The sequence below is a fragment of the Corvus moneduloides genome, chromosome 5, assembly GCF_009650955.1.
Source record: "Corvus moneduloides isolate bCorMon1 chromosome 5, bCorMon1.pri, whole genome shotgun sequence".
Classification (NCBI taxonomy): Eukaryota; Metazoa; Chordata; class Aves; order Passeriformes; family Corvidae; genus Corvus; species Corvus moneduloides.
The window spans coordinates 1,135,579-1,151,454 of NC_045480.1; the positions used below are offsets into that span (position 1 = coordinate 1,135,579).

The 15,876-nt window shown below is 53.9% G+C and overlaps 1 protein-coding gene across 9 annotated transcripts in view; it reads left to right on the forward strand.

The window, feature by feature from the left end:
- EXOC6B (exocyst complex component 6B) overlaps window positions 1-11,827 on the forward strand; it is a 272,126-nt gene extending 260,299 nt beyond the window's left edge. For 4 of the 9 annotated variants that reach the window (XM_032108405.1, XM_032108408.1, XM_032108410.1 and 1 more), the window contains 3 exons: window positions 1,444-1,556; window positions 5,119-5,130; window positions 7,816-11,827. In XM_032108405.1, the coding sequence (XP_031964296.1) occupies window positions 1,444-1,556; window positions 5,119-5,130; window positions 7,816-7,942 (252 nt within the window). In that variant the 3' untranslated portion in view covers window positions 7,943-11,827. Of the gene's footprint in view, window positions 1-1,443; window positions 1,557-1,784; window positions 1,931-5,118; window positions 5,131-7,815 lie in introns of all 9 variants that reach the window. The other 5 variants (XM_032108406.1, XM_032108409.1, XM_032108411.1 and 2 more) reach the window with 2 other exon arrangements.
- Window positions 11,828-15,876: the final 4,049 nt, after the last annotated feature.

The following is a 15,876-nucleotide window of genomic DNA, read 5'->3' on the forward strand; positions in this document are numbered from 1 at the left end:
CCCTTGGAAAAACCTCCCGCCAATGATGTTCAGCTCGGGTTTGTAGTTCAACACAAAGGCCCCGCCGGACAAAGCCGAGCGGGACCCGGGCTGGAAAAGCCCTCTTAGGTCCCAGCTAATCCGTCCCCCCCGCCAGCCCGGGGGATTGTTCCCGACAGCTTGTTTTCCTTGCCCTGACCTACATAGTCAAAAAGAATCTTGTCGCACATTTTTGTTTTGTATCTGGAGGTCTCGGAGGAGCTAAATCCCCTTCTTGGCGGGGCAGGATGCGTTGTTAAACAGCGCCAGGACCTCCAGGAAAACCATGGAGACGCGGGGACAATGAGGCCTCTATGGGCCCCGCTTGGCCGTGGGACGGGCCCGGCCTCTCCCGGCTCCGGTGGTGGGCGCCGGGACGCGCCGAGCGGGCGATGAAGACGTCCACGCGCTTGGCAGCCTGTCCCCAAATAGAGTGGTCACAGCAGCACTCCAAGACGGGATCTTTGGGAGGGGGGAACGGCAGGAGCTCTTAATTAACCTGCTGTGGACGGTGCTGAGGTGAAGGCGGCATCCCGGGAATCCCGGGCTGTGCCCCTGTGGGTGGGGTGGAGAAGCCAAGTCCTCGTTGAGGTGAGGAGATCCACATGTGGGGAAGGCATGGGAGCACCTGGTTTTTAAGGACAATAAGGGTGGGAGCGGTGTGGGAAGAGGGCATTTAGGCAGCCTGGGCTGTCGTTCGCCCGTCCCTCACCTGGCTGGGAGGAGTGGGGTCATCCGTGGAGATGAAGGGCTGCAGGTGGGAATTTTGGCGGTCTGGAGCAGGGACTGTCACGGATGGCTGAGTTAATCCCTTTCCTTCCCCTGCTGCCAAGGCCTGGTGGTTTCTCTTACCGATGTCTGGAAAGCACCTGGGACTCCCAGGCTCCGGGAGCTGCGCTCACCCAGAATAACCCCGGAGCTCCTCGGGGAGCTCTGGGCGCTGGAGGCGCTTCCAAAGCACTTGGAGGGTGTTGGGATGGAGCAAGGGTGATGAGAACTCCGTGGGGGATGGTCAGAGCGGCGCTGGGGGTTGTTTGGGGACAGAAGAAGTTCGTGGTGACTTTGACCCCAAAAGTTTCCTCCTGCCGTAGCTGAGGGCGTCAGGGCGCTGCGCTTGTTTGTCACCCACGTCCCCGCGGCGCCTCAGACCTCAAATCCCCAAAAACAGGGATCACAGAGCAGGAATGCTCAATGGCCGAATTAATACAGCCCTGCGTTAATTAACGCTAAATATTCCTAAATTAATAGTGCAGTATTATCAGGTTAATGATTAAGTGTTTAACAGAATAATATTAAACAAATCAATAAAGCCTGCAAACCGTTCTTTATTGATACCACCACCTGCCCAGGGCCTCTGTCGGCTTCTAGGGAAGCACCTGCTCCCTTTTCCAGCTTTTTCCAATCCCGTTTGTTTTTCCTTTCCAGCTCTTGGATCTGTTCATCCAGTGGGATTGGTCGACGTATTTGGCCGACTATGGACAGCCCACGTGCAAGTACCTTCGTGTGAACCCCACCACAGCCCTCATCCTGCTGGAAAAGTGAGTGCAGCTCCCGAATCCCGGGATCATTTTCGTTCCCATCTTGCTTTAGGAGCTCATTCCATCCTTGTGAGCAGCGGCTCCAGCGCTGGGTGGCCTGAGGGAGCTCAGATAGAAAAATCCCATTTTATCCCATGGAGCCGAGTCCCAGATTACCCAAGTTCAATGGCTTGGCTGCGGGTCCGTCTTTTTATTGGCTCTTGAGCAGCCTTTGCCTTGTCCTACCAGAACATTTCACTGCAGACGTGAATCTCCAGCTCCAAAATCCTCCACCGTGTGCTGGGCTGCAGGCAGGAGTGGCCATCCCGAATTTTTGGGCAATGCCACGAACAACTTCTGGTTGTGAAGGGCTCGGGCAGTTGGACCACGTTGGTGTAGGTTCCCTTCTATTCTCTTTTATTCCATTCTATTTCTATTTATTTTTATTTCTATATTTCTGGTTTTATTTCTGAGTTTTAATTTTATTTATTTCTGTATTTCTGTATTTTTACTTCTATTTATTTCTGCTTTTACTTCTATTGCTGTATTTCTATTTCTATTTATTTCTATGTTTCTATGTATTTCTATTTTTATTTATTTCTATTGCTGTATTTTTATTTCTATTTATTTTTCTATTTCTTTATTTCTACTTTTATTTATTTCTACTTCTATATTTTTGTTTCTATTTATTTCTATATTTTTATTTCTATTTATTTCTATTTTTATATTTTTTCTATTTATTTCTATATTTCTATTTCTATTTATTTCTATATTTCTTTATTTCTATTTTTATTTATTTCTACTTCTATCTTATTGTTTCTATTTATTTCTATTTCTATATTTTTTCTATTTATTTCTATATTTCTATTTCTATTTATTTCTATTTTTTTCTATTTCTACATATTTCTATTTATTTCTATTTTTATTTATTTCTATTGCTGTATTTTTATTTCTATTTATTTCTATATTTCTTTATTTCTATTTCTATTTATTTCTACTTCTATCTTTTTGTTTCTACTTACTTCTATCTTTTTGTTTCGATTTATTTCTATTTCTATATTTTTTCTATTTATTTCTATATTTCTATTTCTATTTATTTCTATATTTCTATTTCTATTTATTTCTATTTCTATATTTCTATTTCTATTTATTTCTATTACTATTTATTTCTACTTTTATTCATTTCTATTGCTGTATTTTTATTTCTATTTATTTCTATATTGCTTTATTTCTATTTTTATTTATTTCTACTTCTGTCTTTTTGTTTCGATTTATTTCTATTTCTATATTCTTATTTCTATTTCTATATTTTTATTTCTATTTCTATATTTTTATTTCTATTTTTATATTTTTATTTCTATTTCTATATTTTTATTTCTAGTTCTGTATTTTTATTTCTAGTTCTATATTTTTATTTCTGTTTCTATATTTCTATTTCTATTCAATTCTCTTCCTGTTTCTTCCGCCTCCGTCCCGTCGGCCGCCCCGCGATTCCCAAGCCCCGTGGGCTCAGGAGGTGTCTCTGGGTGCCCTCAGCGAGGACGAGCTCCCCGCTGGGGCTGAATCCCTCCTTTGAGGGCCGTAGTTCGTATGCTCTGCACAGCTCCGGCCCAGATCCCGGAGCCGTGCCGGGAACAGCGCCCGGACGCTCCGCGGGGCTCCGGGGTGGCTCCCGGGCTTGTGCCAGTCCTGCGGGCCAGCAGTGAGGCGGGAACGCCGCGGCTTTGCCGTGCCTGCCGGCGCGCCGGAGGGAGGGAAGCGCCGCCCGGCCTGCCCGTGGTGGGTCTCCCAGATGATGTCCCCTGGTAGAGCTCCAAGCTGCCTTGGGAAGGATCCACTCTGCTCCTGCCCCTTGGCTCCCAACGGACCTCCCGGCTCGTTTTCCAGCTGGTGGGACAGAGAACGAGCCAAAACTTGGGGATTTATCGTTTTCCGAGCGGCTCCTGCGGTGCTGAGTCCTGCACGGAGGAGCGGGCAGGAGGGAATCCTCATGGAATGGTTTGGGTGGGAAGGGACCTTAAAGCGCATCCAGCTCCATGGGCAGGGACACCTCCCACTGTCCCAGGCTGCTCCCAGCCCCAGTGTCCAGTCTGGCCTGGGACGCTTCCAGGGATCCAGGGCCATTGAATGTTCCTCGGGAAGTGCAGCCCCAACTCTAAACTCGTCACCTGCTCCTTGAGGAGAAAGAGGGAGACCCCAAACCCAACTCAAACTGCTCCTCATGGTCTGATTCCATGGTTAATCCAACCGAACCCAGCTACATCCCAGGAAGTGCCCAAGACCAGGCTGGACGGGGCTTGGAGCCACCTGGGATAGTGGGAGGTGTCCCTGGCAGGGGGTGGCACTGGGTGGGCATTAAAGGTCCCTTCCAACCTGAATTATGCTCTGAATCTCTGGTTCTGTGAGCGACCTTGGGGTGTTTGGGAGCTTCGGGGTTGCCTCTGTGGTGCAGAGAGGGCCAGGTGGTCACCTGGTGTCATCCGTGGTCCAGGGAACCTCCGGCTCCTGTCCAGCAGAGGAACAGAACGGATCTCACAGCGCCTCAGGATGTCCAGAGGGCACCAGTGGGGGACACGGGGACCAAACGTGGTGTAAAGCAGCTTTACACCTCGTGGCATTATTTTCCTGCTGGGATTTTATGGGTTGTGTTATCCTTGGGTTATTCACGGCCATGGGTCAGGGGTGGATGTGGAAAGGCTGGGGGATGGTTGGATTCGGTGACCTTGGAGGGTTTTTCCAACTGGAATAGCTCCGTGATCCACAGTGAATTCGTGACCCAACACGTCCAAGATAAAAAACTGAGAGGTTTATTCAGAGCTATCAGGAAAATTATAAAGAAAGAAAATCAAAACTCGTCAAAAATCTGGGATCTTGGCCATGCAGCAGCTGGAAGAGGCAGGGGATTGAGGAGGCTGGGAAGGAGGTGGGACAGCAGGAGAGCAGCTCCACACTCGGTGGTGGTAAAACATCACCAAACCCCAGCCCGGCTCATTTCATAAAGTCATAAAATCCTGGAATGGTTTGGGTTGGAAGGAACCTTAGGGATCATCCCATCCCACCCCATCCATGGGCAGGGACACCTCCCACTATCCCAGCTGGATCCAAGCCCCAGTGTCCAGCCTGGCCTTGGACATTCCCAGGGATCCAGGGGCAGCCCCAGCTGCTCTGGCAATTCCAGCCCAGCCCCTGCCCACCCTCCCAGCCAGCAATTCCTTCCCAACATCCCAGCCCAAGCTCCCCTTTCCCGTTGGGAAGCCATTCCCTGCCTCCTGTCCCTCCAAGTCCATGTGAGAAGGAATCTGCAGGACAATCTCCACAGATTTCCGGAGGCAATCCCTGGGCTGGCTCTGGCACATCCCGCATCCCCGTGGCTCCATCCACGCGCTCCAGAGGCTCTGCCCTCATCCCAGCCCCTCTGAGGGGTCTCTGCCCACCCCCCACGAGCTCTCCCGAGGCTCCTCACCCCAGGCAGCACATCCGCTGCCTCCAGCGCTCCCATCCCGCCGGGAATTCCGCCGGGGCCGCTTCAGTCTGTAACCTGTTCTCCTCCTTATCTCTCTCCCTTATCACCCCTCTCTCCCAGGATATCCCGGGTGTAAGTATGTGCTCGCTCGGGCTTTCACCCTCACCTCGCAGGGCCTCGATTGTCTGGTTTCAATGGAGCCCGAAACGCTGGAAAGGCAAAGTGCCTCTGGAGCGGGGCCCTGCGGAACCCGATCCTCCCAAATGCACTAATTAGAGCTAAAAGAGGAGCTTTTACCCCGCTGCTTTTTTCCCCTCCCGGATTAATTGAAACAAAGCTCGGCTCTCTCCGAGGTGGTGTTTGTTGACAGGGGTGGGGACAGTGCCGAGCTCTCCTTTCCCTTCCTTTCACTCCTAATCCTGGGACCGGCTTCCAAGCCCTCGCTTATCCCAAGGCTGCGCTCGGAGAAGTGAAACCGGGGAGCTGCACAGCCCAACCCGAATCCTGCAGGATTTTCTGTCCTGTAGCTGGATTCGTGGATGGTATTTAATAGCTTCCACCTTCGCGTGGTGTCTGGAGATTCCAGATGCTCCCAGACTTTACCAGGCCTTACCTCTGTGGTGCTCCCAGTTATCCCGAGGCTCTGCTCAGGGAAAAAAAAACTGGATCTGCACAGCCCAACCCGAATCCTGCAGGATTTTGAGTCCTGGAGGCAACTTGATTAATTAATAATATTTAATAGCTCAGCGCTTGCACCTTCACATGGCGTCTGGAGATCCCAGCAGCTCCCGTCCTTCCCAGACTTTACCTCTGTGGGTTTGTTAATGGTGTTCCCAGTTATCCCAAGGCTCTGCTCGGAGAAATGAAACTGGGGAGCTGCACAGCCCAACCCGAATCCTGCAGGATTTTGAGTCCTGTAGGCAACTTAATTAATGAAGAATAATTAACAGCTGAGTTCTTGCACCTTCATGATGTGTCTGGAGGTGCCAGCAGCTCCCAGATGCTTCCAGACTTCACCAGGGATTGCAGCTGGAGCCCTGATCCCACAAAAAACCCTGCGGGTTTTTTGTGGGATCAGGGCTCCAGCTGCAATCCCTTGCCATCCTGATCCGGAGGTTTATCCATCCAGCTCTTCCCCAATCATCCAAACACATCCCAAGGTTTTCTTGCATGGAATGTGCCTTGCTCCCGAAACATTCCATGGACCCGAGCAGGTCCCACGGGATGGGAGATGGAAAAGCTCTTAGGGCAGGGGAGGTTCTGCTCTAAATTCCCGGTGTGTGGAAGGGCTGGAGAGGGACAGGAAGAGCTTTCCAAAGGTACAGGGTGACTTCCAGCACTTCTGATGTCCCTCTGGAAACTGGTAGAGCTCCCAGCTCTCCTGGGGAAGGGCTTGGAGATCTCCTGGAGCTGTTTGGAGCTGTTTATCCCAAAATCCATGATAGCAAGACCTGGGCGACTCCAAACTCCACTTCCCATTGGCACAGTCACTCCCTGGTTCTCCTGGAGGAGCAGCTGCCAACCTGCTCCAGCTGAAAAATAGGGAAAACCAAAAAAAATCCCAATTTTGGTGGCTGGAAGTGCTCCAAGCTCTCCTGTTCCTGTTGGGAGATCCCGAGTCTCTGGGCACTGGTAACTCCAGTCAATTCCCCTTTGGGATGAAGTTGTTATCCCAGATTCCAGTTCCGAGCTGGGTGTTTTTTGGGAACATTTCAGATTCCCCGTGGCTCTTTCTAGGAGGGCTGGAGCCTGGAAAAGCTTGGAATTTTTGATGGTGTCCAATAAGTTTGCAGAGGTTTGGGTTGTGCTCAGTTGACTCCAGAGCCTCGGGATGGTCCAGTGCCAGCTTCCCAGGGATTATCAGCGCCGTGTCCCTGGCACTTCAAAGCTTCATTTAGGTCCCCAAAGCCAAAACCTGGGATTATGGGATGCATCCAAAGCCCTCAGCCTCTGCCAGATCTGATTTACCCGGAAAGTCATTTACAAACTGGGATCATTTGGGAGAGCTGAGCCCCTGCAGGTTGGATTTTGGGAGGTTGTGCCTTCAGGAGCTGCGGGAAGGTTGATCCTGGTGGGATTTTTTCCCTTCCCAGCACCCTTGGAGCATATCCCAAGCCCTCTTCCCCCCCAAAATACGGATCTGGGAATGCAGGAGTGCATGAAACCCCCCTCTGCCAGCTTTGCATGTGGGGTCCCCTCCCACCTCCTGCTCTGCTGGGCTCTGGATTTATGGAGACCTCCTTCCAAACAGCTGGGTTCCTTCCCGGGATGGAAATTATCCCGTGTTCCATTTAATGGAAATGATCTCTATGGATATGATTTATATATTATATTTGTTGGGAAAAACGGGATGGCAGACGGTGTCCCTGCCCACGGCACGGGGCTGGAAATGGATGGGATTTAAGGTCCCTTCCAACCCAAACATGCCCAGATTCCCGGGAATATTTTGTAATGTTTAAAATTCACAACTCCAGACCTTCCCAGCTGCGTCTCGTGCGCGCGAGGCACCGTTTTCAACAAAACCCCGTAATTCTGTGGATTCCGGGCTGATTTTTAAATTTCCTCCTCAAATTCCATCACCGCTGCAGAAGGTGACATGGGGACGGAGAAATCCCTGCTTGGAAGGGGGAGGATTTAGGATTTCCTGCATTTGGGAATTAGGGAGAGACCCCAAAGCGGCGTCGATTGGGATCGGAGGGGTTCAAAGCCTGAAAAACGCCCCAAAAATTGGTGTAGATCCTTGAAATTCCACATCCTCCTCTCTGAGCGCTGGACACCCCCAATCCCTGCTCCATAACCTCTCTGTGCTCCGTGCAGGATGCGGGACACCAGCAGGAAAAACAACGTTTTCGCCCAATTCCGGAAAAACGAGCGGGACAAGCAGAAGTTGATCGACACCGTGGCCAAGCAGCTGCGCGGCCTCATCAACAGCCACCACTCCTGAGGGACTCGGGATCCCCTTCCCGCAGCCTGGCCCTCGGGAATCTCGCTCCGAGAGCAGATTTGTATTTTTTTATTCACCCGGAAAGTCTCGGCGGAGCCTCCCCCCGACGGCAAAACGCTCCCGGTGGAACGGTCCCAGGAAAAGAGGTGGTGGCAGGAGTCTCCTGGATCAACTCCTATTTTCAGGGGTTTAGAGAGTGATGGGAATTCTTGGAGCCTGGGAGAGAAGTCCACACCCAGACTGGGGTTGTTTTTTTTTTTTTGTCGAAGCCAAATTGAAGGGATCGTCCTGCCTTCCTTCTGTTAACTTATTCCCTTGGAAAACACAAGAATCTGGGAAGAGCCATGGGTTTGGGTTCTTCTCCTGGGCAGGGGGAAGGGGGTCACCCTGAGTGTGTCCTGTGGTTTGGATTTAGGTAGGAAAAAGGGATTTCCCAGGGTTTTTTCTCCTCTTTTCCCACTCCGTGGGCTGATTTCCATGTTAGGCTGCAAATCCCTGGAATCGTGACCCTTTCCTGTGTGTCCGTAACCACCCCTGAGCTCCACTCCGGGACCTGCCAGGGGGTTGGGATCATGGAGAAGGGTTTGGAGCTGCCTCCTTGATCAGATTTGGGAAGGGAGAGCCAAAAGGATAAACTGGGAATGTGTCCTGTGGCACCGCTCCGGGGCTGGGATGCTGCTGGACACATCCATGGATGGAGGAGCGGGAATGGGGGGAGGGCACACTGAGGTCTCCTGGTGTCCAGGAGGCGATTTTTTTCCTCTCTTTTCCATGCTGGTGTCCCATTTTCCCTTTCCTCCTGATGGTTCCGTGGGGAAATCTTCTCTCGGTCGCCCTGGTTGGAGCTGGGCCGGTGGGAATCTCCTGGAGGCAGTGGGAGATTCCCCAGGGAGCAGCGCTGCTCCAAAGTGCCTGTGGACAAAATTCCCACTGTCCCAAAGATGCCCAGAGATCCTCTGCTCAAACCAGGCAGTTTTGGGGAGGAGGGAAACGCCACCACCGGGATTTAATCCCAGGATTCAGGTTCCAGAGGGGGATTTTCGCCCTCCTCATCTCGTTAACCCGTCTGGCTCTAATTCCCGGCATTATCCAGCCGCATTCCCAAACCCTTGAGGGGAATTCTGATCTCCCCGGTGGTTGTCGCAGCCCTGGAAGTGCTGCTCCTGTGCCCATTCCCGACCCTCTGGATGCACCGAGGGAATGAGGTTTGCCCTTCCCTCCTTGTTCCTTGGTTTCCATTTGGAGAAGGTTCGTGTGGCTCCATCCCAAAATTAAACAGGAACGCGGTCGGGAATGACCCCCTGGAGCCCTTGGCCCGTGCCGGCCATCTCCAGCTGCAGGGACCAAGGGATTCTTTTCATTAATAAGAGGGAAAATGTAAAATTCCTTTGGTTTTGGAGGGGGACGGGAGGTGAATCCCTTGTGAGCTCCTCTTTAAGGGATGTGGAAGAGGAATGAAGGGAACAGCAGCAGGTGAAGGAAGGTTGGAGTCAGTGTGGCCAGAAAGGGATCGGCTTTGGAGACACCTCTGGACATGACCCAGAGGGACAAGGGATGGGAATTCCGGGAGTGGGATGAAGGGAGAAGGAGCAGAAACCCCGGGACACAGGGAAGGGATTTTGTGCTGCCATCCTGAAATTCCACTTTTCACTCCATGAGGTATTCCCAATAAAATCCTCCACAGAGCCGAGGCAAGGCCTCATTTCAGGTGCTCCAGGCAGCTCCCACCCTTCCCAAATCCACGCTGGGCTCCCCTTCCCGTCTCCCTGAGCTGTAATCCCAAGAGCAGCGACCTGGGAAGGGTTTCCTCGCTCCTTCAGGCTCTTCTTGGAGAGGCCAGGATCGGGATCCCCCAAACCGGCTCCTGGCGCTCGGGATTTGCTGCTGGGAAAGTCAAATCCAGCCAAGGGAGAGCTTCAGGGAGTTCCTGATCTCGGGAGGTCAAGAGCCGGAACCGCAAGTCAGAGCCCGGGATGAAAAATGGGATTTTGGGACTCTGGTCCCAATTAACTTTTTGTTCGGAGAGATGCGGCTCCATCCCTTCCAAATAAAACGAATCTTTTAAACAGATTGCCCAAAAAGCCCCTGGAAGATATCCCAAACCCCCTCCCAGTCTCTTCCTAATGATGGGTGTCCTCCGACACGGATGGAAGTGCTTAGGAGGGAAAAGTCGCTGCTGGGAATTTAAAGGGGGGGGGGGATGTGGGAAACAGGGGCAGGACCCGAATCCGAGATTTCCAACTCCCAAATAAATAACGCTGCTCTAACACCTCGCTCCATATCCACTGAACATTCCTTAGTGGGGCTGGGGTTTTTTTTTTTTTTAAAGAAAATTGGATTATCCCGTCATTTTTCCAGGGTCCAGCAAATATTTTCCAGCTTCCAGTGGGAAGAAAAATCATATTAACACCAAAAAAAAAAAAAAGACGAATTTGGCTTCCCGAGAAGCTTCTTTCCTTCTTCATCATCTTCAGGCATTCCAGGAGTTGGGAATAACCCTGTGTGAGGTGTCCAGAGTGGGAATGCGCAGCCCAAGCCATCCGTAGGGTGTTCTGTAGGAGCCCTTTCTGTAGGGAAGGAGGAGTTTTCCTGGGATTTTTGGGTATTCCTGAGGCTGGAGCCGGATGCTCCCAGTGATTTTTGCACTTTGTTCCAGATCCGATCCCAACTCCCGCTCGGATGGGGATGGCAGGAGTTGGGATGGTGCTGTTTTGGGGTTGTTTTCTCCCAAATTGGGGAAGGTGGAATTTTGGGCAGGAGCTGTGGGAAGGGTCATGGTGGCCCCAAATTCCTTGGAAGGTGCTGGGGCGGAGCCAGGGCCACTGCTGCTCTCACATCCCTCGTGCTGAAGTTTTGGGATCAAATTCCAACCGGAATCCAAATCCCAGGCGGAGATTCCTCCCCCTTGGGTGTTCCCTGCCTCCATCGGGTTTTTCCCGTTACTTCTGGGTCGGGTTTGGTGCTTTTGTGGATCATGGAAGGGTTTGGAGCATCCGAACACCGTCCCACACTCCGGTTGGATTTGTGTCTCACCCCTGGGGCTTTTGGGATCTCTGTCCCGGTTTTCCTACAATTCCATGGGGTCTGGAGAGCCCTCGTATCCTCCCCAGCACGATTCCGTGTTTATCCCACTGCTGGCAGCTCCCAGGGAGCACAACTCCCATAAATCCCATCCCCAGTGGTGCAGGATGCACTGGGAACGCTGTGCGTCGGAGGGAAGCGACCCCAGCGCACCGGGATTGGCCGGGATTCACCCCAAAAGCACCGGGATGGAGGGGGGGGGAGCTCAGGGGGGGCTTTGCTTCACCCCAAAGCTGCTGCTCCAATCTCCAGCCCCTCTCTTGCCCCCAGGGCTGGGTTTGGGAAGCTTTTCCCGGAGCTGGGATCCATCCCCACCTGCAGCTCCCCAAAAATTCCATGGGCAGCTCATTCTGGAACCCTGACAGTGCCCAGCTGCTCCCTGCCTTGGCTCATCCCTCGGATTTTGTTTTGCCAGGAAAACCCCCCACACTCCCATCCCATATCCCATCCCACGTCCCATCCCGTCCCTCCCTGTCCACCGGCTGCCGGGGTTGCCTTTTCCCATTCATTTTGGGGCGGAAGGACCTGATTTTGGGAACTGAGGTGGTGAAAACAGCTTTTTTTGCACAAGTCGTTGCACAATAAGGGGGAAATTTAGCAATTAGGTTTAACTTTAAAGGGAATTTTGTTGGTTTTTTTTTTCCTTAAAACTCACTAGCAGAGCTACTGATTCCGAGAGGAAAAAGAGCTGGAATGGTCGGAGAAAGGACTGCATGGTTTACAGGTTCTGTTCTGTTAGAAATTAGCATGTTGGACATTTATCCTGGTGTAATTCCAATTAAACAAATACAGCATTTAACTGTTCCATTAATGCCTCCCGTGGCTCTGTGCATCCCTGTGGAAAAACCCGACCCCTAAATCCCATCAGTGATAAAATCCGACATCTCCTTTGGACACCTGGCTGCTGGACACAGCCGGATTTGTGGGGGATCCGAGGGGAAGAAATTCCCTGGATGGGCGTTGGATCCCACCCTCCCTCATTGCCCTGAGCGGAAGCCAAGTTTTGACCAAATTTGGGGGGATTTTAATTGGTTTCTATCAAAAAATTCCTCCCTGGGAGGGTGGGGAGGGGCTGGGCTGGAATTGCCAGAGCAGCTGGGGCTGCCCCTGGATCCCTGGGAATGCCCAAGGCCAGGCTGGACACTGGGGCTTGGATCCAGCTGGGATGGTGGGAGGTGTCCCTGCCCATGGATGGGGTGGGATTTAAGGTCCCTTCCCACCCAAACCATTCCAGGATCCTGGAGCTGCTGGGAACACCGGGATGGGGGGAATTTGGGGATCCTGCCCCCGCTGGGAAGGGCGATGGGGAGGTTCCATGGAAGGGCTCAGGCAGATGATGCGGGTTTTGTGGAGGATGAAGGATTTAGGGAATACCCGTGGGCTGGGATAGCAAGGAATCCTGGATTGTACTCCACGAGTTTCTCTAAATCCCATTTTTAAGCTGTTTATCCCTTCTGGTTTCTGGCAGATGCTGGGGCAGGGGTTCCCAGGTGTTGATTTGGAGCAGTGGGAAGGAAAACATTCCCTGGAGCTGTTGGTGACTCCACCTCTCCAGGGGCCTTTCCCCACAAGAGAGGGAAGGAGGAGGGTGGGGACCCCCCGGATTTAACCAGGATATTCCTGGTGTTTCCTGGTAATGGCCACCATGGAGCAAAGGGAAAATTCCATCTCCTCCACAGCAGCTCCAGGGAGGACCTAAAATTCCAGGAAACCCCCCAGTGCCTGGGTTAAGGAGCTGTGTGTTACCCCATCCCCTTCTCCGGGTGGGTTTTGGGAGCTGGGCCGTGCCAGGAGCAACCTGGATGCTCCGGGTGTGCTCCAGGTGGGAGATGGAGATGTCCTGCATTGGGGTGGGATGTGGCCGGTGCCGTGGGAGCCCGGTGGGAGATGGTGGGAAGGGATCTCGGATCGCCCTGGATCAGTGGATCTCGGATCGCCCTGGATCAGTGGATCTGGGATCATCCTGGATCAATGGATCTGGGATCATCCTGGACCAATGGATCTGAGATCATCCTGGACCAGTGCATCTGGGATCATCCTGGACCAGTGGATCTTAGACCTTCCCGGATCAGGGAGTGCAACACGGGTGGCTTTTGGGGCAGGGATTTGGGATGCTGCAGTGGCCCCGATGTCACCCTGGGTGTGGCCAGGCCCTAAATCAGTGCCCGGAGCGGGGTCAAACCTCCCCAGGGCCCTGTGGCTCCCCGAGGTCCCTCGTCCGGCTCGGCCACCAGCGCTGTCCCCCTTCGTGTCCTCGGGACACCCCCAGCCCGGCACCGAGCCGTCATTCCCGCCCCGGGATGCATTGCCAGCCCGGTTTTCATCAAATCACAGAATCAGGGAATATCCTGGTTGGACAGGGACCACCCAGTCCAGCTCCTGGCCCTGCCCAGGACACCCCAAGCGCCCCACAAGCCGCCCCAAGCAGGGAGCTTTCTCTTTCCTCCTGATTTTTTCCGAGCCAGGTGAGACAAACATTTTCCAGCAGCTGCTCCCGAGCGTTCGTTTCCTGCTGTCTCTGTCCCTTCTTGCCCTCACCTCGGTTCACCTCCTCACCTCCTTCCTGATGGGATCGGCTGAGGCTGCAGGGAAGCAGAGCTGTCGGGTGAGTCTGACTCCATGGGATTTGCCTCCTCCCGGGAGCCCCAGGAACGGGGCAGGAGAAGGTTTGGGACTGGGAGATGCCCGTGGGGTCGCTTTCCCATCGTGTCCCATGGATCAGGTGGGATCTTGGGAAGGAATTCCTGGCTGGGCTGGAATTGCCAGAGCAGCTGGGGCTGCCCCTGGATCCCTGGCAGTGCCCAAGGCCAGGCTGGATATTGGGGCTTGGATCCAGCTGGGATGGTGGGAGGTGTCCCTGCCCATGGCTGGGGTGGGACGGGATGGACTTCATTCTGTGATTCCATGATTTCTTCTGCCATGGCTCCAAAAACTCCTGCAATGAACCTGCCAGCCCCGGGAGCCGGGAAGGAGGGGGCAGGTGGATGCTGGAGCGGGAGCACCGAAGTTCCCAGGAGTGAGGAGTCTGAGGGAAAGGTGGCAGCAGGAAGCTGATAAGGGCCAGCTGTCACCACTTGCCCGCAGAGCGCAGGTGAAGGAGGCTGTGGGAGCAGATAAATGTGAGAAGGGAGAGGAGCAGATCGGAGATAGCGCGGCTTGTGATAAGGAGGGAGATAAGGCGGGGAGGCTGGAGGGGATCCATGAGGCGCAGAGTGAGAAATGCGGGCACGGGAGGTGGAGCAGCCGGATCCGGGATGGGAAACTGGCTCACGGGAATGCCGGGAGAGGGTGAGGATGGTCCAGCCGGGTGGCACCGAAGGTGAGGGTGGTGGGGGCAAAATCAGGATGGGACTGCTCGGGATAAACAGGACTTCTCCTCCTTCCCTCCCCAGCGTTTCCCGGTGCATCCCAGGTGGGAATGGGCCGCATTCCTGCCGGAGAGCCCCTCCATCCCGCGCCCCACGTGCCTCCAGCCGCGCTAATTGCATTCCGTGGGCCACTAATTGGATGAGCGCTCCCGAGCGCCATGGATCAAAGGCGGGAGCCCATCCATATCTGCCCGGCCCTGGATGCGATTAGCCGGGAGAAGGCATCCATCACCGCCGCCCCTCCCTGACCCAGCGGGGCCCAGCGCAGGTTCCGAGCCCGCGCTGGTGGCGGCCAAATGGGATTTGCTCCCCGAAAGGTTCAGGAATGACAAATGACGGCGGTGCCGCGTCTGCCGGGCGCTCATTCATCTCCCGGGACGGAGGCGCTGCCCCGGGACGCGGAGCTGCCTGCGGGGACCATCGCTCACTGTCACCGGGACGTGTGAAGTGTTAAAGACCCCCCGGCGGGGCACGGGGCGCTCGTTTGTATTCATTAGCCACCGGCTGCAGATGTCGGCTCCAGCTCCGAGGGGCTCCGAGCCGCTCCTCCGCTCCCTCGCGGGTCTCGGCCAAGTGGTGGCACCTCGTTTCTCCTCCCCTGGCGGCCCCGGGCACTTGTTGCTGCCACGGCAGGAGCGTGGTCCTGTTTGTCCTCCATCCCGAGGGGCCAGGCAGCTGCTGCGAGGTCCTGGGGAGAGCCGGGACTTCTCTTTTCCCTCTCTTTGGCCTCGGGCTGTGCAGAGCTCGGGGTGCTCCATCTCCATCCCACCACCACCGTCTGCTCCTCTGGGAATGTTTCCCTGTGCCAAAACCCCATTTGGCTCCTCTCCTCCTCAAATCCTCCTCAAATCATCGGCTCTGACCTTTCCCTCGGCCCCACCAGGCTCTTCCAAGCCCAAGCCATGGGTTTCCCAGGGCAGGGCCCGGGGTGTGACTGGATCTCCAGGCGCGTTCCTGTTCCCGTCCGTCCGATGAAGGACGGGCAGCAGCCTCCAGGCTGTCCTGTTGGGACAGGTCTTCCCTCTTTCCCTGCCTCTGGCTCTTCCCCTTCTCCACAGGATCGTGATTCAGACCAGGAGGAACCCACAGAAAAGGGGAAAATTGACTTTTGGGTGAATATCCTTAATATTGCCCACTCGGAGGGATGGAGCCTCTGCCAAGGAATGGCTGCTCCTCCCTCAGCATTCCCAAGCCCGCGTGAAGCCGGGATTTTTCCTTGCAGGGGCACAGCTTTGGGGCTTTCTGAGGCAGTGGGGTTCACTTCATAGGGAGTGATCATGGGAACCTCAGATCTGTCGCCCAGATTGGCTTTTGGTGGGAATCAGACACCCCCATGGGCTGGAGAGAGGAAAATCCTGGCTGAGGTTCCCCGGGATTGAGATGTGAGAGAACTTTATCCCGGTCTTTTCCTGCCCTTGGCTCCACTGGAATAGGAGGCAGCAGAAAGTTGTGGGAAGAGCCTGAGCAGCGGCTGACTCGGTGCCC